This window comes from Callithrix jacchus, chromosome 9, assembly GCF_049354715.1.
Source record: "Callithrix jacchus isolate 240 chromosome 9, calJac240_pri, whole genome shotgun sequence".
Lineage (NCBI taxonomy): Eukaryota > Metazoa > Chordata > Mammalia > Primates > Cebidae > Callithrix > Callithrix jacchus.
Window position 1 is genome coordinate 33,212,275 of NC_133510.1, and position 18,261 is coordinate 33,230,535.

At 39.6% G+C, this 18,261-nt stretch overlaps 1 protein-coding gene and 1 pseudogene across 50 annotated transcripts in view; one reads left to right on the forward strand and one right to left on the reverse strand.

Annotated features, from left to right (window-relative positions):
* Positions 1-915: 915 nt before the first annotated feature.
* PPHLN1 (periphilin 1) overlaps positions 916-18,261 on the reverse strand; it is a 164,777-nt gene continuing 147,431 nt past the window's right edge. For 9 of the 50 annotated variants that reach the window (XM_009003622.4, XM_035255787.3, XM_009003619.4 and 6 more), the window contains one exon: positions 8,646-9,682. In XM_009003622.4, the coding sequence (XP_009001870.1) occupies positions 9,488-9,682 (195 nt within the window). In that variant the 3' untranslated portion in view covers positions 8,646-9,487. Of the gene's footprint in view, positions 2,083-3,453; positions 4,274-7,426; positions 7,528-8,645; positions 9,683-18,261 lie in introns of those variants that run through there. The other 41 variants (XM_078338894.1, XM_009003620.5, XM_078338889.1 and 38 more) reach the window with 17 other exon arrangements.
* LOC144577727 (RNA-binding protein FXR1 pseudogene) lies at positions 10,342-13,363 on the forward strand (annotated as a pseudogene).

Consider the following 18,261-nt stretch of genomic DNA (forward strand, 5'->3'; position numbering starts at 1 on the left):
AGATTAAGAATAAAATAGAACAATTATAAGAATATAATGTAATGAAAGTTACATGACTGTAGTCCATTTCTTATTGTACTGTACCCTTCCTCTGATGATGGGATGTGAGATGGTAAAATGCCTGCATGGTGAAATGAAGTGAGATAGGTGACGCAGGCATTGTGAGACACCATGAGGCTACTACTGACATTCCTTTTTTTAGATAGGGTCTGGCTCTATCACCCAAGCTGGAATGCAGTCTTGACTCACTGCCACCTCCACCTCCCAGCTTCAAGTGATTCTCATGCCTCAGCAGCCCGAGTAGCTGGGATTACAGGCGCCTGCCACCATGCCCGGCTAATTTTTGTATTTTTAGTAAAGACAGGGTTTCACCATGTTGGCCAGGCTGGTCTCAAACTCCTGACCTCAAGTGATCCACCCACATTGGCCTCCCAAAGTGCTGGGATAACAGGCATGAGCACCACTACTGACCTTCTGACGATACATCAGAAGGAGGGTCATCTGCTTTGGGTGATCCTGGATCATGGAGCCATGACATAGTCAATGGTTGGATGTTAAGAGTAGATGGTGTAGATGACTAACAGGCAGGTAGTGTGTACAGTGTGGATATATTAGAGAAAGGGATGACTGATGTGACCGGTGGGACAAAGCGTGGTACTGCAAGATTTCATTCAGAATGGCACACAATTGAAAACTTATGAGTTGTTTCTGAAATTTTCCATCTAATATTTTTGGACCATGGTAGCCATGGATTACTTATACCATGAAATGCAAAACCATAGATAATGGGGCACTACTGCAGTTTCTCAATTCTCAAACTTCCTCTATCCTGCTGCTAAGAAGTAATCTTGCAGTAGAGAGTAATAAAGCCCACATTTTAGCAAAATACTTTAAGCCTGTTAAAAGACAATCTAATTACTTAAATATGGTTGCTTTATTTTGCACTTTTAAAATTAATGAAAAGCTTTACAATAGCTGCATTCTACCTGCTGATCACCAAGGCTTTATGGTAAGGCAATGAAAATTTTATCACATCAACTGGGCATATGCAAAAACAACAGGTAATTTACAAACAAATCTTTTTAATCAAGAACATTATGTAAAATTCACATTCTGGTCAACATCTGAATTCATCTAGACTTTAAGAGTCTTAAAAAAAAAACAACAGATTTTAACACTAACAATCCTAACAGAATAATGCTGATGGCAAGCCATAAACAGCTTTAAATGCTGAATGTAATTTGGGGAAAGGGGAGAAAAAGAAATTATCCGTTGAACCTAAAAATACAACTGTTAGTAAGTCTTCTCTAATGAATTTCAACAAAGTGAACAACTCCTATACCTTTGGTAGTTCCTCAAGTTTTGTTTTTAAACTTGTGACATCTTGACTAAAGGATCTGAACCCTAGGCCTAGAATACTTAAGGAAAAACCCCAGGGAAGCGGGGAGAAGGAAAAACTAGAACTTTCTTAGTCTAGCTAAGGTGGGTAACTGCTGAGTCTGCCCTGCAGACTCTGGCCAAGTGATGAATGAAAGAAATACTCAGACACAGGCAGGCTGTGAAACAAAGCTAGGGGACCGCCAGCTTTGTGTTGCCAAAGAGAGACAGTCCTGATAAGCCAGAGCTGCTTGTATTTATGCAGTACGGATTTAATGACAAAGGCCTGGAGCAAACACAATTTGTGGGTAATTAACGTTGTTGTTCCCCACCTTTCAGGGAGCAGTCTTGCACAGGCACAGATTATCAAGTGTTGCGTTCTGGAGACAGAAACAAACTTATCTAGATAAATTCCTGTACACTCCCTTGTTACCTACCCCTTGCCCTTAGCCTCGGGGTAAGAGACTCAGCTGCCTTCAGCTTTTATTCTCTCCTGAAGCTTTTGCAAAACCTTCCAACCTTCCAGGGTTTGTGTTCTGTTCTGGTAATTTCTCCCACCACCCTGACCCCTCTCCTACATACATCTCCCCCTTTTCTGTTTTTTTTTTTTTTTTTCATTAGGCTTTGTTGATTGAAGAGTACAGATGTGTGCAGTAACAGGTTTGTCAGGCGAAGTAGTCATTGCTCATTTTTCGGCTTTGCATCCTAGAATTAGCAAATAACATGAGACAAATGTGAGTATAATCAGTAATATTTTTTCCTAATTAAGGAATGACCCCCCCAGGAGTGGGGGGCGTCTATCTAGGAGAGATGTTCTTCTGCATCCCTCCATATATGGCTGTATGTTGAGCATGTAGATTTATGGCATTTAGGGATTCTAGAATTTTAGTTTTAAGTTGCTTTACATCTGTGGTTAAATTATCATATAAGATTCCCCAGAGGTGGTGTTTCATCTCATCCTAACTATGTATTGATTGATTCCAGGGTAGAAAGGTGACATAGATATGCTTATGCTCCCAGTCACAGTTTAATTGCTGTTGGAGTGCCAGCGCATCGTGTCATTCCCCTACATATTCCAAGGCAGCATCAAGGGCTTGCAGATGTGCAATAATTTTTTGATCTATACCCTGCTGTAAGAGAAGTTCATTAGATACATTTCTGGCCAAGTTATCTACACCGGTAGCTGTTTGTACTGATTCAGTAATAAATCCAACAGTGACACTAGTAGTGGCTACGATGACTATGGCTGAGCCTATAAAGGCTAGTGTACCTATGAATCTTTGGTGTCTGACGTGGCATGACAAGGCATGTTCTAGGGAGGCAAGAGCAGAGAAACCTTGCCAATCTCACCTCAAACTGACTGGCAGAAATGTCTCAGACTGTCTCCATAATACCATGACACTAGTAACACTTAAAACTAGATATACGGTAATTAGTAATACATGGGGCGAACCAGGCTTGTCCCTGCACTTGGGTCACAAACATGGAGTTTTGAGGTGTAATGGAAATACTGGTTCCCATAAGGAAAACACATGGATGGGCAGTGCAAATCAGGCACTGATCTGAGTGATTATGAATAAAAGGCATAGTATAATTGTTACTGGAATTATGATATATCCCATGCCAGGTGATAAGAGTGGTGCTTAGATGTCCCAGGTGCCATGAAGTGTCTTGGGGTGGCATGGACTCTACTTGGGGTCTGGGATATCCCATCCCCTCATCCACCCATCATAGTGAAGCAGGACATGGCTATGAACCTGTAATTGGGGCTGGGCGCGGTGGCTCACGCCTGTAATCCCAGCACTTTGGGAGGCCAAGGCGGGTGGATCACAAGGTCAAGAGATCGAGACCATCTGGTCAACATGGTGAAACCCCGTCTCTACTAAAAATACAAAAAATTAGCTTGGCATGGTGGCGCATGCCTGTAATCCCAGCTACTCAGGAGGCTGAGGCAGGAGAATTGCCTGAACCCAGGAGACAGAGGTTGCGGTGAGCCAAGATCATGCCATTGCACTCCAGCCTGGGTAACAAGAGCGAAACTCCACCTCAAAAAAAAAAAAAGAAACTGTAATTGATGCCACAATGGACACAAACATCAGTATGGTTGCCCATACTGATGGCAACAGCCATGAGGGCTCCAGTCTATGATGTCATGATTGCCTAACTGGAGGCTACAGGCTTGTCCCCTATGACAGACCTCTCAGCCAAAGTGGAATCCACTTTGGGTTTGTTCTTTGGGGAAGGTGGCATTAGTTGCGTTGCCCAGTTTGAGGCTACCTACAACCAAGAACGTTAAGGCATTTCCTTTGCCATGATGTAGCAATAATTGTGTTTGGGCAGGTACACAGTCAGAGTTAGAACTTTTATAACTTACACACAATGGAAGGAGAGTGGAGTGATATATAGTGTTACCTGGCACCTTAGTCCAATGTGCGTCATTAATGAGGAACCCTACCCGGGGTAAGTCAATCCCTCCTAGCCAAGCAGTTACATTATTAGAGGCTGGGAAGGGAGTGTCTGCCCAGGTAACAGGGTGGAAGAAAGGCCGATCTAGGCGATGAGCCCAATAGAGTGTAGCAGGTACGGGTTGAAGGCAAAGTGAGAGAATAAGAAAGGTTAATACCTTACAGGAGTTGCAATGTATAACAGAAAGCATAGCAAGGAATAAATTATCTGGAGTGCATGGTGTCTGTGTCCGGAGCAGGATTTGTTCAGCCTCCTGAGTCGTCTTCTTCAGCACCCCCCAGGTGATAGATGGGGCTTGTGCCGTCCGGCGAAGCCGCAACCTCTGGGACTGTAGGTTCTTTGGGGTCACTTCCTTCACTTCTGGTACTGGGTTGGGTTCTGGCTGCACCGTGGTAATGTTTGATGCATTGTGCTGGAATCCAAAGAGGGCCTGAGGGGGTTTGAACACAGCATATCCTCTTCCACATGTTAGCAAATCATTTGGACCACACCATACATTACTATTTACATCTTTCCATAAAACCGTGGGTTTTATGTATTGAGAGGTTTTAGCAAAGTGCTTTTCTATGGGTGATAGAAACGCACACATATACATATTTTAGTTTTCCAAATTCAGAGACATGTGTAACATCAGTTTGCCACAACTGATTAGGTTCTAGTCCTCTAGGGTTAACACCTGTAGAGACAGGAACATGCCCGTGAGTTGGCAATCTGGGCACTGCAGGATAACTTGTTTAGCTAGTCTCTGGGTAGGCTGAAATTGTTCAGTTTCTCCAATACTGGTGGAAAAATTGATGTGATTGGGTGGTTTGTTTAAGCAAGGATGTTAAAATTTGCAGGTTTGCTTGATTATTGCTATAAGCCAGTGGGCCAGGCAGTGAGCTGTGGGCTCAAATATGTATGATAAAAATAGGATGTGTACGTTGATCCTGCAATTGCTGGAGTTGAAGAAAAAGTGCACACACGGTGAGCTCAAGAGCGGACTTAATGAGGGCTCTTTTAAGGTTCTGCAATAAATAAATAGAGTAAGCAGAGTAACTAACAATATTGATGGGCTGAGCTGAAAAGGTTTCCAGGGCAAATATTAGGGCTCCAACCTCAGCTCTCTAAGTGCTAGCAAATCCAGAATCAGTGAGAGAATAATGTGGTTCCCACCAAATAGCCCCTTTCCATTTTTACCAGAGCCTTCAGTAAAAAGTGTTATAGTATTAGGTATGGGGGAGTGAACTACCTTTGTGGGCACAACTACAGGAGTACAAGATAAGAACTGGAGTAGTATGTCAGCAGGAAAGGCATGTCCTATATGGCCTGCATAATCAGAGGTGCTATCTGAAAGTCTAGAGATAAGGACAGTACTGCTTCGAATTGTTTTTTACTCAAAAGAATTCTTATGACATCAGGGTCATTACCTAGCAACTAATTGCATTGTCTGCAGCCCATATAGATGACTTTACTCACTAGCTAGATATAGGGAGATAGTGTTTTAGTCCTGGTATGTGAGCAAAAAACCAATTCTAGGAAACGCAGCCCTGGGGTCATCTGTCCTATTAATCCTGTTGGGGAATGTTTAATATTGAGGGTCTATACATTCTAGTTGCCTCTGAGAAATAGCTTACTCTATTTCCTCAATTTCCCTCTTTGCTGTGGGAGTTAAATACCTTGGAGAGTCCAGAGCTGTACTGCCTTTAGGATCGAAAACAGGTTCTGTAATTTGTCAGTAGTCATGACCAAGGTGGGCAAAGCCAATTAATATTGCCCAGTAATTTTTGATAATCATTAAGGTGTGTAAGTTGCTAGTATTTAATTTAACCTTTGGCAGTCTTATTGACCAGGAGGTTAGTATGTAGCCAAGATATTTCCAAGGGGAAGACATCTGTATTTTTTCAGGTGCTATGATTAAACCTCTTAACCATGTATTTTTTATGACAGGCATATAAACTTAAATGCACTGGCTCTGTTGGGGCTGCTAGTAAAATATCATTCATAAAATGAATACTCTTGTAATTAGGAAATTCTTTTCTTCTGAGGAGCAAAGCCTGATTTACATGATAGTGACACATGGTAGGACTGTTTAGCATTCCTTGAGGAAGTACTTTCCAATGAAATTGGCAAGCTGGCCTTTCATTACTGATAGCTGGTATCATAAACACAAATTTTTCTCTGTCCTGTTCTGCAAGAGGAATAGTATAAAAGCACTCTTCAAAGTCAAAAACAACTATAGGCAAATCTCAAGGAATCACCGTGGGGGAAGGGAGCCCCTGTTGAAGGGGCCCCATAGGTTGCAAATTAGCACTGATAACCCGTAAGTCATGCAAAAGTCTCCATTTACCAGACCTTTTGGGAATGACGAAAATGGGAGAATTTCAAAGGCTGTCTGATGGTTCTATATGGCCAGCTTTTAATTGTTCCTACACTAATTCATGGGCTTGTCGTAATTTCTCTCCCTTTAAAGGCTGCTGTTTTACCTAAACTGAATTTTGAGAGAGCCATGTAGCAGAGGAATAGTAACAGTGGCTATTATTAGAAAGGGTTTTGCTGCTCGCATAATTTATTAAATTCTGCCTTCCAGAGGAGGTACTGACTGGCCTCTAAAGTTGTTTTAGCTAGCACTGACCATTCCTATGGTGCTATATGGAAACTGTTTGCTATGGCCTCAATTAATCCTCTTGTAAAGGGCTAAGCGGCTCCATTTTCTTTAATGCTTTTCCTTATCTCTTTTTTTTTTTTTTGAGATAGAGTTTCGCTGTAGTTACCCAGACTGGAGTGCAATGGCACGATCTCGGCTCACTGCAACCTCCGCCTTCTGGGTTCAAGCAATTCTCCTGCCTCAGCCTCCCGAGTAGCTGGGACTACAGACGTGCACCACCATGCCCAGCTAATTTTTGTATTTTTAGTAGAGACGGGGTTTCACCTTGTTGACCAGGATGGTCTCGATCCCTTGACCTCGCGATCCACCCACCTCGGCCTCCCAAAGTGCTGGGATTATACCTGTGAGCCACTGCGCCCAGCCCCCTTACCTCTTTTTAAGTGTTTAAAGAAATGGGTTTGTATACCTGACTGTCTTGTTGAACATGTATTACCAGGCAGGACAGGAATTCCCCTTCTAATGCCTCTTGCCTAAGACAGGGTCCCATAGCTATAGTGTACCCTTGCCTTTTCCCCAATTTATTGAGGGAGGGGGCTCAGGGAGGAGGAGGCCATAACATAGGTGATGATTCCTCCTCCTTTCCCTTTTAGGCTCTTCTGTGTACAGCAGGGCCAAAGCAGCCCTAACTAAGGCCCCTAACATTGAAGATATTACTGGGACCCACTGCCCTTTTACATGTTATCATTTAAGATTTCTCCCCACTTGTTCCCAGAGCTCTAGGTCCAGCATGCCTTTTTCTGGGAACTATGAGTTATAGGGAACAACAACAGTTTGCATTAGCTCCCTTAATTGAGCCTGTGAAACAGGCTCCACTAGCTTTAAGCAATTGTTTCAATACTTTCATATACTGTTGTGCGGATAACTCTTGTCTCATGATAAACCCTAGCTTGAAAATTCCCCCAAACTTGGAAATCCCGAGCAGGACCAATGACTTACTGACTGTGCAGTCTCTTCACCTTCATTTTTGAGGGTTCCGACATGATCCGTTGCAGCATTCATCACATGGGGCGCCAGCTGCTGAGTCTGTCCTGCAGACTCTGGCCGAGCGACGAATGAAAGAAATACTCAGACACAGGCAGGCTGTGAAAGAGCACTAGGGGACTGTCAGCTTAGAGTTGCCAAAGAGAGAGCAGTCCCATAAGCCAGAGCCGCTGGTATTTACTCAGTACAGATTTAATGACAAAGGCCTGGAGCCAACACAATTTTGGGGTAATTAACATTGTTGTCCCCTCCTTCCAGGGAGCAGTCTTGCACGTGGATGATCTAAGGGTGATTTTCGGAGACATAAGCAAACGAACTTACCTTTATACTCCCTTGTTACCTACCCCTTGCCCTTAGCCTCAGGGTAAGAGAATTAGCTGCCTTCAGCTTTTATTCTCTCCTAAAGCTTTTGCAAAACCTTCCAACCTTTCAAGAAGATTTGCATTCTCTCCCTATAATTTCTCCCACCTCCCTGACCAATCTCCTACAGGTAACAAAATCACTGCTCATATGAAGGAAGAATCCCAGAGTTATTACATGGGATTTAGCTTGGCTTACGTTTTATAAAAGTTAAATAAGTATAACATCTAAATGGCAAAAATAAAAATCCAAGGTGGTCTCATTTAGAAAATTAAAAAAATAATTATTGTCCTTAGTTTTTAAATTTGTGGAATGACACAATACGTATTTTGAGGCACCTGTTACAGGATTTGTTAAAATTATGCATACTGCTACTTCTACTTTAAATATAATTTTTATGTACTCTAGGGTAGGTATTATCAGTCAAGACCACTAAAAATAATGCCAGAATTCAAGTGAGAGAGAATAGAAATGGAAAGAGGATGGGAGGATATTGAAATTAGGTAGTAAGTAATAACAAACATGATTTTTAAAGTTTCCTCACTAATAACACAGAGTTGTATATTTTGGCTCAATGCCACGGGGCTGCTGAAGTGAGCAGGAAATGAGTGGAATATCCTAATTGTCCCAGTTTAACTAACCGGTGATTTGGATGGGGGTTGTTTCCATAGACTGCTTAGTAAGGGGTAGCTGTGCTATGCTAACTGCCCACTCGCTTTGTTTCTTTCAAGAACACTTTTGACAAAACAAGAACCTCTAAAAAGCAGCAGAATGGAACAAAGAACTCATTAGAATACAGAGATTAACACAGGAATAATCTGCTAATAGTTTAATCATGGACATGTTACAATCACCTTGTTTCCTGAAATGCAAAGTATGGGCCAATAACAAAATTTTTTTTTATAAATAAAATTCCACTATTCCAGGCATATTCCAAAATTTTCCTCTTTTGATCAAATTTTTTTTTTTTTTGGAGAAGTCCCAAACTTAAAATATCCCTCATCTTCCACCTCAAATTGCCTCTATTTATTAGTCTTGTATATGGTATTATTTAAAACATACATCAGTGAGAACACCAGGAGTTTCATGATTATTGTAATAAAAGACACTGAGTTCATTACTTGGAAAAATGGATTTTTTTCTGAGGTGTCTATTAGAGAATTAAGTGCTCTGTTTTATCATTGAATGAGAATTATTCTCAAAGCAAATATTCTCTAAGATACCAAAGTATTCAGTTTATTAGGATAGTACACTTTAACATATGACAAGTTACAAAGCCTAAGAAAAAGCAAGCAAGTAAATAAAATCACAACTCAGAATTCTAATATTTTCATGTGGTATCATGTGTTGGCAGGGCACAGTGGCTCATGCCTGTAATCTCAACACTTTGGGAGGCCAAGGCAGGCGGATCACTTGAGGCCAGGAATTAGAGACCACCAGCCTGACCAATATGGTGAAACCCTGTCTCTACAAAAAATACAAAAATTCTAATTAAAGATTTTAAGCAGAGTATTTTAGATTTTTACTTAATATTAAATTGTGGTCAACTATCATAATGTAATTCTCTGCATCACAAAAAATCCATGTATTAAGAATTTACACAATCCAGGAGAAAAAAATTTTAGAAACCTTTATTTTTTGCCTGAGCAAAAAAATCTAGAAAGGCTCTCCAAAATCTTGAGTGGAAGTATCATATTCTGCAATGAAATGCTTGAGTTCTTCAACACACCGCTCACCTATTTCATGTAAATTCTGCCTCAATGCAAACTGTATAGACTTTTCTAATGAAGGATCTTTTTCAATCAGCATTTTCACCACCATCCCGAAAGTTTCACAGTCTTGTCGGTAAACCTAAAAAGGTAAAGTACATTCTGGTTAGCTGAGAATGAAAATAATTAACCAAATACTTAGCTGACTGAGTTGGCAGAATTATGATGATGATGACATCTAAACCAGAGACACAGTATTACAGTCAAACCTCTCTCGCTCTTGCATTGTCACTATTGCCAGAGGCCATTTAAACCTCTATCTTTGAGATTTGCTGAAAAGTTGAATAGGAAGTGAAACACTAACATACCACATTACTGAATGTAGAAGTTTCGCATGGCATTTGTCTACTCAAAGGACATCAGACTAGAGATGAGAATAAGAACAAAGGCTGAAGAAGACATATCAATGACTGTTCATTGGAAGAAAAAAGTTTCTGAGCCCCTAACTTTAGATTTGTTTGTTTGAATCATGATCAGATAACAAATTCTGTTTAGTGGCTAGGTGCGGTGGTTCACACCTATAATATCAGCAATTTGGGACGTGGAGGTGGGTGGATCACCTGAGGTCAGGAGTTCAAGACCAGCCTGGCCAACATGGTGAAGCCTCGTCTCTGCTAAAAATACAAAAAATTGGCTGGGTGTGGTTGCACACATCTGTAATTCCAGCTCCTGGGGAAGTCGGTGACCTCTAGAAATTGGGAGAGGTAAGAGAACATATACTCCCCAGAGCCTCCAGAAGAAATGCAGTGCTGTAGACACCTTGATTTGGGTCCAGTAAGTCCTGTTTTCAACTCTTTATGTTATTCTAAGGTTCTCATTGGCTTATTAACCAAGTTAGACCACATTCTGGGCCATAAAACAAACCTTAAATTTGAAGTAATAGATATCGTAATAAAATCAACAACAGAAAGCTAGCTGAAAAATCTCAGAATATGTGGAGATTAAACAACACACTTCTAAATAACACAAAAAAACCACCGGAACAAATAAGTGATTATAGCAAGGTTACAGGATACAAGGATGCAGAATACAGGATTTTTTAATATACAAAAGTCAATTAATTCCTATGTACCAGTAATGAGCAAATGAAATTTGAAATTGAAATACAACAATATTTATATTAGCACTGAAAAGAAATCCTTAAGTATAAATCTAACAAAATAGCCGGGCGCGGTGGCTCAAGCCTGTAATCCCAGCACTTTGGGAGGCCGAGGCGAGTGGATCACAAGGTCAAGAGATCGAAACCAACCTGGTCAACATGGTGAAACCCCGTCTCTACTAAAAAATACAAAAAATTAGCTGGGCATGGTGGTGCGTGCCTATAATCCCAGCTACTCAGGAGGCTGAGGCAGGAGAATTGCCTGAACCCAGGAGGCGGAGGTTGCGGTGAGCCAAGATCGTGCCATTGCACTCCAGCCTGGGTAATAAGAGCGAAACTCTGTCTCAATTAAAAAATATATATATATAAATATGATTTATATAAGGAAAACTATAAAATACTAATGAAAGACAATGTAAATAAACAGAATGTAAATAAAATATAAACTACATAAATATATCAATATAAATCAATAAGTAACATATAAATAAGATTTAAATAGACAGATGCACCATATTGACAGGAAGAGTCAATACTGTTAAAATATACATGCTTCCTAACTTGACCTATAAAAATTTCAACAGTCTCAGTGAAAATCTCAGTAATTAATTTTGTGAATACTGACAAACTGATTTTAAAGTTCATATAAAAAAGTGGGAAACACATAATACTGAATATCATACGGAAGAAAAAAAGGAAAAAAATCAAAAGACTCACACTATCCAATTTCAAAACTTACTATAAAGGTGGCTCATGCCTGTAATCCCAGCACCTTGGGAGACTGAGGCAGGCAGATCACCTGAGGTCACGAGTTTGAGACCAGCCTGGCCAACACGGTGAAACCCTGTCTCCACTGAAAATGCAAAAATGACTAGGCATGGTGGCTCATGCCTGTAGTCCCAGATACTCCGGAGACTGAGGCAGAAGAATCACTTGAACATGGGAGGCGGGGGTTGCAGTGAGCCGAGATCATGCCACTGCACTCCAGTCTGGGCGTCAGAGTGAGACTTTGTCTCTAAACAAACAAAATGCCTTACTGGAAAGCTACAGTAATCAAGACTGTATGCCACTGGCAGAAGAACAGAAAGAAAGACCAAGGACCCGACAGTCCAGATACACACCCATACCAATAGAGTACACTGATCTTTAAAAACAGAGCAGAAGTAATTCAATGGAGAAAAGACAGTCTTCACCTTGACAGTTAAGTTCAAGACTTCACTGAACTTCAGCAAGATGAGCAGTGCTTGAACTGGATATCTGTACGCAAAATAAATAATCTAGACACAGATCTTATAACTTTCAAAAAGATGTTTAACTCAAAATGGATCCTAGGCCTAAATATAAATGCCAAGCTATAATATTTCTAGAAGACAGCAGAGGAAAAATCTAGATGATCCTGACTTTTAAATACAACATCAAAACAATCCGAGAAAAAATCTAATAAATTGGATTTCATTAAAATTTAAAAATTTGTGCTTTGTGAAAGACACTGGTAAGGGCATGAAAAAACAGGCTACAGACTGGGAGAAAATATTTGTAAAACACATATGGAATAAAAAACTGGTATCTAAAATATAGAAAGAACTTATAACACAAACTAAGAAACTAATCCAATTATAAAAAAGGCAAAAAATCTGAATGAGCACCTTGCCAAAGCAGACATTCAGGTGGCAAATGAACATAGGAAAAATATTCAACATCATTTATTATTAGGAAACTAAAAATTAAAACAATCATGAGTAGCGTGATACCACTATACACCTATTAGAATGCTTAAAATCCAAAACACTGACACCACCAATTTCTGTCAAAAAGGTAGAGCCCACAACTCTCCTTCGTTGTTGGTGGGAATGCAAAATGGTACAACCACTTTGGTAGACAGTCCAGCAATTTCTCACAAAGCAAAACATAGTCTTACCATACAATCCAGCAATCCCACTGCTAGGTATTTATCCAAATAAGTTGAAAACATGTCCACACAAAAACCTGCATACAAAGATTGGTTCTAAGTTTTACAGTGGAAGAGGCAGAGGTCATTGGGGCCATAATTATACTTCTCGTTATGGTACAAATTCTGAGCTAACCCCTCTGTAGCAGAATCTGAGTGTAAAGACAAGCTGGATGATTGGACATTGGCAGGAGAAGATGATCAAGACTGCCAACATCAGCATGACTGCAGGAGCCCTGGAGGAAGAGGCAGAAGTGTTTCAGGGGGTGTAGATCCTGGTGGCAAATCCCCCATCAGTTCTGTGCTCAAAGATCCAGACAGCAATCCATACTGCTTACTTGATAATACAGAATCAGATCAGATTGCAGACACTGATGCCAGCGAATCTCATCACAGTACTAACTGGTGAAGATGCTGTTCTGATGGATGGAATGACTGAATCTGATACAGCTTTAGTTAATGAAAATGGGCTAGGTAAAATAGGTGACTGAAGAGCATGATCCTTCAGAAAAGGCAATAAATGGCCCAACTAGTGCTTCTGGAGATGACATTTCTAAGCTATAGTGTACTCTAGGAGAAGATTAATACCTTAAAAGAAGAAAACACTGAAGAAGTAGCAGTCCTGAATGGTGTTTCATAAACTGAAGAAGCTCCTAGTTTACAGTTCCTTTACATTACATTTACAGTAGTGCTTGTACAAGCTTGCCAAAGATAGAATATGGATCGCCCATCTTTACATCCCACTTTCAGTTCCTCCATTTGGAATTCAAAAGGGGGAGGGATCCTGAAGAAATCATATCTTAAAGGTACTTTGACATCTACTATGTTATAAAATATATCATCAGATGTGTTTTGAGAATAGTATATGTACCATGAAAAAACAGTTGCTGGCTACAGGAAATGTTATTTTGTTTTCAAAGTATGGCGAGGTGGGGGATGGTGAGTGGGGTGGGATCCCTAAGGTAACATTCTTGATGAAAGCATTAGTTGCTTTTGTTACATTTTTAATATGCAACCACTTCTTCACCTGAGGAAAACCAAAATGAAATGCACTCTAAAATATTTTGCACTGAGTTGTAATTTCTTTATTAGTTTAGTCTGGAAATGGTCTGTTTCAATGTGTTTTTTAAATGCTGTATGTAGAGAAAATCTGCAGACCACTGGAATACATTTGTTAAACTTTTCTCTGCAGGAACACTGGGTGATGTTTGGCAGTGACTGTTCTGCCTTGAGGCTTTGTTTAGCTTATTTATTAAAGTGTACAGTATCTGAAAATCAAACGTAGCTTTTGTTAAAACACTAAGCTAAATTATTAGTCATGTCCATTCAGACATAACCTGAACTACTGAAAACATCAATTTCCAGGAATTTTATTCTGCATAAATTACATGTGAGTAGAGTATCTTTTTCTTCTTTTCATTTCGGTTGCTTGATGTGCAATATGTTTTTGTATGCAGGTAGCAAAAAAAATTTTTTGATCTTAAAAAAACAAAAAGAATATAGCATATGGGCCAGGCACAGTGGCTCATGCCCGTAATCCCAGCACTTTGTGAGGCCAAGTTAGGTGGATCATCTGAGGTCAGGAGTTTGAGACCAGCCTGGCCAACATGGTGAAACCCCATCTCTACTAAAAATATAAAAATTAGTTGGGCGTGGTGGTGGGCACTTGTAATCCCAGCCACTCAGGAGGCTGAGGCAGAAGAATTGGCTGAACCAGGCAGGCGGAGGTTGCAGTGAGCTGAGATCATACCACTGCACTCCAATCTGGGTACTCTGTCACAAAAACAAAAGAATACAGTATATGTAATATATATAACATACAAAATATGTGTTAATTGACTATTGGTAGGGCTTTCTTCAACAGCCGGTGATCCGTAGTTAAGTTCTGAGGCAGTCAAAAGTTATACTTAAATTTTCAACTGTTGGGAGCAAGGTGGGGACAGCATCACAAATCCCTAAGTTGTTCAAGTGTCAACTGTAGGGGTGGGGGCGGGGTGCAGCGGCGGGGAGAGCAGCTAAAATCGAAGACCTGTCACAAAAACACAATTGATTAGGTAATTGGCCTTTGGTGAACAGTTCAACCTTCAGTACTTCTCCACCCCTTCAAAGGTCAAGGGGGTAGACCGAAAAGTTCCAACTCTAAACACCTGGGCAACCAGCCCCTAAACAGAGCCTGTCCAGGAGCTCCCCCAGCTATGGGTTACCTCATTCACATACAGAAAGTCTCTTATCAGTTTAAGATTCCAACGTTTCTAGAAGCTGTGTGCCAAGAAATAGGGGCAGAGGCCAAATACATATTTCTTATTATATCCAGAAATGGAAAGATAAGTGAAAACAAATAGAATAAAAGCTTAATTTAGAATCTAGGTCACAGGTCTATATAGTGTGCACCAGACAATTCCTTCAGCTTTTCTTCATGTTTGAAAATTTTCAAAATAAAATGAAGATGGATCTGTTCTGCTTTGACCCTGGGGGATGAGCTTTGCATATTATCAATATGGGTTAGATATTAATCAATCTGCAAATGCTGACATGAATGTGAACGACAGATAAATGTGCCTGCCACACAACTAGAGCTCACGTTCTACATTAAGGCACTGGAATTCGTCAGAATACAACATGCTCTGTTCAAGGACTTTACATTCTAGTAAAAAGACCAACAGATTAAAAATAACCAAAAAACAAGGCAGAATACAGTAAATGTCATAAGATAAATACAAAGTGTTGTAATTTTTTCAAATTAAAGATCATGGGGTTGAGGAAAGTAGTGAAACAGCGTGAACTATTCTATGTACCTTAGAAAAAAAAGGCATGGTGTGTTTAAAGAGTAATAAATTTTTGGAATATAGGGGTTTTGGAAAAGATAATAGCCTGGAACCAAAATGGAACTAGACATGAGCAGTAAGGCAAAGACCAAATTCTTAGACTTAAAATAAGATAGAAACACTGTAGACAATTTTTCTCTCATTCAACAAGGAATAAACAAACAACTAAAGACTGTTGATTAGGTAAAAAAAAAAATCAATGTAGTCATTCTTCAATATCCCCTTCAAATCTAATTTAGTAAGCCAGGAAAAGTAATTTTGTGTTCAGTGTCAACTACTGGCTTGGGAAAAGAACTTCTAAGATGCAAAACATATAAAAAGGATAAATCTAAAGAAAAATATTCATAATGAACACAAGATGAAAGGCAATTAAATACATAATAAACCAGGCTTTAAAATTCTAACTGCTGAGAAAATAGGTACAAATATTTTGCAATATAAAACTTCATTTGGTTTTTTTATATTCTCGTGTCTAAGAATAAAAAAATATTCTTTAATAAAAGCAAGGAGGGATAGGCTTAATTGGACATTTCCCAAGTCACATCCAAAACATCCATCATAATGAAACAATCACAGTTTAAGATGGCAATTCAGCTCCCTAAAAGAAGTTATTTGTCACTTAGAAAGTTCCTTATTTAAAAAAAAAAAAAAGGTTAAAAGGCAAAATTTTTTATTTTTTTTAATTAAATTTTTAAAACTTCCATTGGTTATTGGGGAAAAGGTGATGTTTGATGTTTGGTTACCTGAGTAAATTCTATGGTGGTGATTTGTGAGATTTTGGTGTACCCACCACCTGAGCAGTATACACTGCACCAAGTTTGTGGTCTTTTATCCCTCACCCCCTTCCCACCTTTTCCCCGGAGTCCCCAAAGTCCACTGTGTCTTTCTTATGCCTTTGCATCCCCCATAGCTTGGCTCCTACATATTAGACATTTGGTTTTCCATTCCTGAGTTACTTCACTTAGAATAATAGTCTCCAATCTCATCCAGGTCGCTGTGAATGCCATTAATTCATTCTTTTTTTATGGCTGAGTAGTATTCTTTCACACACACACACACACACACACACACACACACAGGTTTCTTTATCCACTCATTGACTGATGGATATTTGGGTAGGTCCCACATTTTTGCAATTGCAAATTGTGCTTCTATAAACATATGTGTGCAAGTATCTTTTACATATGATTTCTTTTCATCTGGGTAGATATCGAGTAGTAGGATTGCTGGATCAAATGGTAGTTCCACTTTTCTTTCTTCAAGGAATCTCCACACTGTTTTCCATAGTGGTTATACTAGTCTGCATTCCCACCAGCCATGCAGAAGTGTTCCCTGTTCACCGCATCCCTGCCAACATCTACTATTTTCTGATTTTTTGATTAGGGCCATTCTTGCAGGAGTAAGGTGGTATTACACTGTAATTTTGATTTGCACTTGTCTGATTATTAGTGATGTCGAGCATTTTTTTTTTTTTTTTTTTGAGACAGAGTTACGCTCTTGTCCCCCAGGCCGGAGTGCAATGACACGATCTCAGCTTACTGTAACCTCCACCTCCCAGGTTCAAGCAATTCTCCTGCCTCAGCCTCCCAAATAGCTGGAGTTACAGACACTCATTACCATACCCAGCTAATTTTCTGTATCTTTGTAGAGATGGGGTTTCACCATGTTGACCAGGCTGGTCTCGACTTCCTGACCTCAGGTGATCCACCCACCTCGCTGTCCCAAAGTGCTGGGATTTCAGATGTGAGCCACGACACAGGGCCAATGTTGAACATTTTTTTCACATGTTTGTTGGCCATTTATACTTTTGAGAATTGTCTATTCACATCCCTAACCCACTTTTTGATGTGATTTTTTTTTCTTGATTTGTTTGAGTTTGTTGTAGATTCCAGATATTAGTCCTTTGTCAGATGTACAGACTGCGAAAATTTTTTCCCACTCTGTGTCAGTTTACTCTGCTGTTCTTTTGCCGTGCAAAAGCTCTGTAAGTGTCAGCTATGTATCTTTGTTTTTATTATGTTTGCTTTTCTTGGTCACATAATCCTTGCCTAAGCCAATGTCTAGAGGGTTTTTCCAAAGTTGTCTTCTAGAATCGTTATAGTTTCAGGTCTTAGATATAAGTCCTTAATCCATCTTGAGTTGCTATTTGTCTAAGGTGAGAAATGAGGACCCAGTTTCATTCTCCTACATGTGGCTTGCCAATTATCCCAGCACCATTTGTTGAACAGGGTTTCCTTTCCCCACTTCATATTTTTGCTTGCTTTGTCGAAAATCAGTTGGCTGTAAGTATTAAGGTTCATTTTTGGGTTCTCTATTCTGTTCCATTCATCTTTGTGCCTGTTTTTATGCCAGTACGATGATGGTTTTGGTGACTATGATCTTACAGTATAGTTTGAAATCAGATAATGTGATGCCTCCAGATTTGTTCTTTTTGTTTAAAAAGGCAAAATTCTAATGTAAACATCGAATTGATTTTTTATATACATCTATTTCTTACAAAATAAATATTTGAGAGCTATCCAACGAAAATTTATTTTAAACACAATAACTTCAAATAAATTTTTAGAATTTCACAGAAGGCCAGTCTTCATGAAATGATTTAACATTATCTGTCATAAAAGTGCAATGTCCTGACTGTACAAAAGGTCACATTTTAGATCTAAGGCTAAAAGAAAGTAATTAACTGGCAATAGCCTGTTGCTGAAGTGAAAAAAAGTCTTACCTTGGTTTGAGAAATCTGGAAGGCACAAGATCCACCCAGTTACTCTCCAACAGGAGAGAAATTTATC